The 1880-nt window shown below is 43.8% G+C and overlaps 1 protein-coding gene across 1 annotated transcript; it reads right to left on the reverse strand.

Annotated features, from left to right (window-relative positions):
• Positions 1-234: 234 nt before the first annotated feature.
• LOC147722996 (protein NDRG1-like) lies at positions 235-1679 on the reverse strand. The gene has a single exon (XM_086965394.1). It carries the CDS (start codon positions 1481-1483, stop codon positions 443-445), a length of 1041 nt encoding a protein of 346 aa, XP_086821520.1. The 5' UTR covers positions 1484-1679; the 3' UTR covers positions 235-442.
• Positions 1680-1880: the final 201 nt, after the last annotated feature.

Genomic DNA, 1880 nt, shown 5'->3' on the forward strand with positions numbered 1-1880 from the left:
AAAGGAACAACTTTTTAAACAGTGTAGTATGTGTAATTAATTATGTACATGAGAGTCTGAAACTCAAGGTTTAGGTGTTCCATAACTTAAATAAGTAACTGTCATGCATTGCTGTTCGGGGACAAAAAGCTCACACGAGCAGGCGACTAACTTTAAACAGGAAGATAAGTGAATGGGTCATGTAAAATTGGTTTCCATATCATCTGTACAACATTTGGCAAAAGTTTTAAGCTTTGGCATCGGTTACTGAGTGATAAACTCCAGGTATTTACGATGACTTATAACAGTGTTCTGACTAGCTAGCCAAACAATTATTTTACTCGGTCCCTGCAAACCTCTGGCCAATCACGATCTTCGTAAAAAAACAAACAATCCGAGATGCAATGCACAGTGGTCAGTCATTTAGTAGTAGAGCTGAAATATTAGTACGCTGAAGACTGACTTAGCAAGAGGCTTCCATGGGTGTAGCGTTACTACCAGAGTTGGGAGTGAGATTGGAGTTTGTGTGACTTCTGTTGCCATCAGAAGTTTGGGTTCTGCTTCGGTTGCCTTCGCTGGTGTGAGAACGGCTTCTTGAACCCTCTCCGGTATGGGATTGGCTTCTATTGCCTTCCAATGACGTTACACTGGACCCAGAAGCTGTGCGGGACCTTATAAGCCGGGTCATACTTGCTGAAGGCATGTAACCCATGCCTTGAACGAAGTATTTAAATGCTTCTGCAAGTTTTGCTGGCTGAACAACTTGTGGGAATCCTCCACAGTCTGACATCTTTAAGAGTGTGGTCTTTGTAGGATCCAGTTTTGAGTTGCACTCCACCACTGCATCAACAGCAGGGGAATTATCACCAACAACGAGCAACGATGGGCACTTAAGAGTATTATTAGGTCCTCCAGGAAACGGGCGCTGAATTTCTAGATCTCTTCGGCTGTTATAGGACTTGACAAAAAGTTGAAGATTGTCCCGGTTTATGCCATTCAAAATATGTTGGCGATAAGTCACGATCAGATCATGGTTGTTGTGGATTTCCTCCTTTGAAAATAAATGTGATATGACCATATCCGGAGGTGCATGAGTCCATCCAGAAATTTTAGCTGCTGCCCAGTCCATCCAACCCTCAGCGCAGGGGTTGATGTTAATAAGAACAAGTCCTTCCACTATTGACGGATGATTGAGAGCAAATCTGGTTAGGACATAGGCGCCTGCTCCAATTCCCATTCCAATAATGCTCTTTAAACCAAGTTGTTGAACAACTCCTGGAAGCATCTCAGCAAGCTGATCCATAGAAGGATAGACATATCCAGCTGGGAAAGATGGCGCACCCTCTTGTTGACCCGGTGCATCCACGTGACAAACTGAAAAATGCTGTGATATTTCCTGCATGTCTTCAAAATTGAAGAGCGGATTGAAACAGGTTTTATGATTGAGTCCTATATCGTGGTAGGTCAAGATGACAGGTCTGTTCACCTTTGGGGTCCCACACATTGTAACATGGAGGATTCCATGTGCTGTTTCAATGCTTTGCTCCTGAATTTCGAGCTCTGGAAAGATAACCGAGATTCCCTCTTCTGTTATCAGAGGTCTAACCTCGGTCACATCCTCAAGTACGATCAAAATTGTGGATCGTGTGATTCTCTCAGACCGCTACTGTGGAAACTGCCCTGTCCGGAGTACACTTTCCCAGGACGACTGTACCAATGCTGGTGTAATGCTAATTAAGGGACTCAGATTTATGGTGCTCTGAGCACATGAGATGTAAACTGTGCCATTTACTTCATTCCTGAACACAAGAAAGGTATTTGGGCTAGAGGCATACAAAGTAAAGGAATAGAAAGAGGTGCCCAGAATGCATTAGGCGCACACTGCTGAAAGGCATTGTGTG

This window comes from Lissotriton vulgaris, chromosome 4_1 (genome assembly GCF_964263255.1).
Source record: "Lissotriton vulgaris chromosome 4_1, aLisVul1.2, whole genome shotgun sequence".
NCBI lineage: Eukaryota > Metazoa > Chordata > Amphibia > Caudata > Salamandridae > Lissotriton > Lissotriton vulgaris.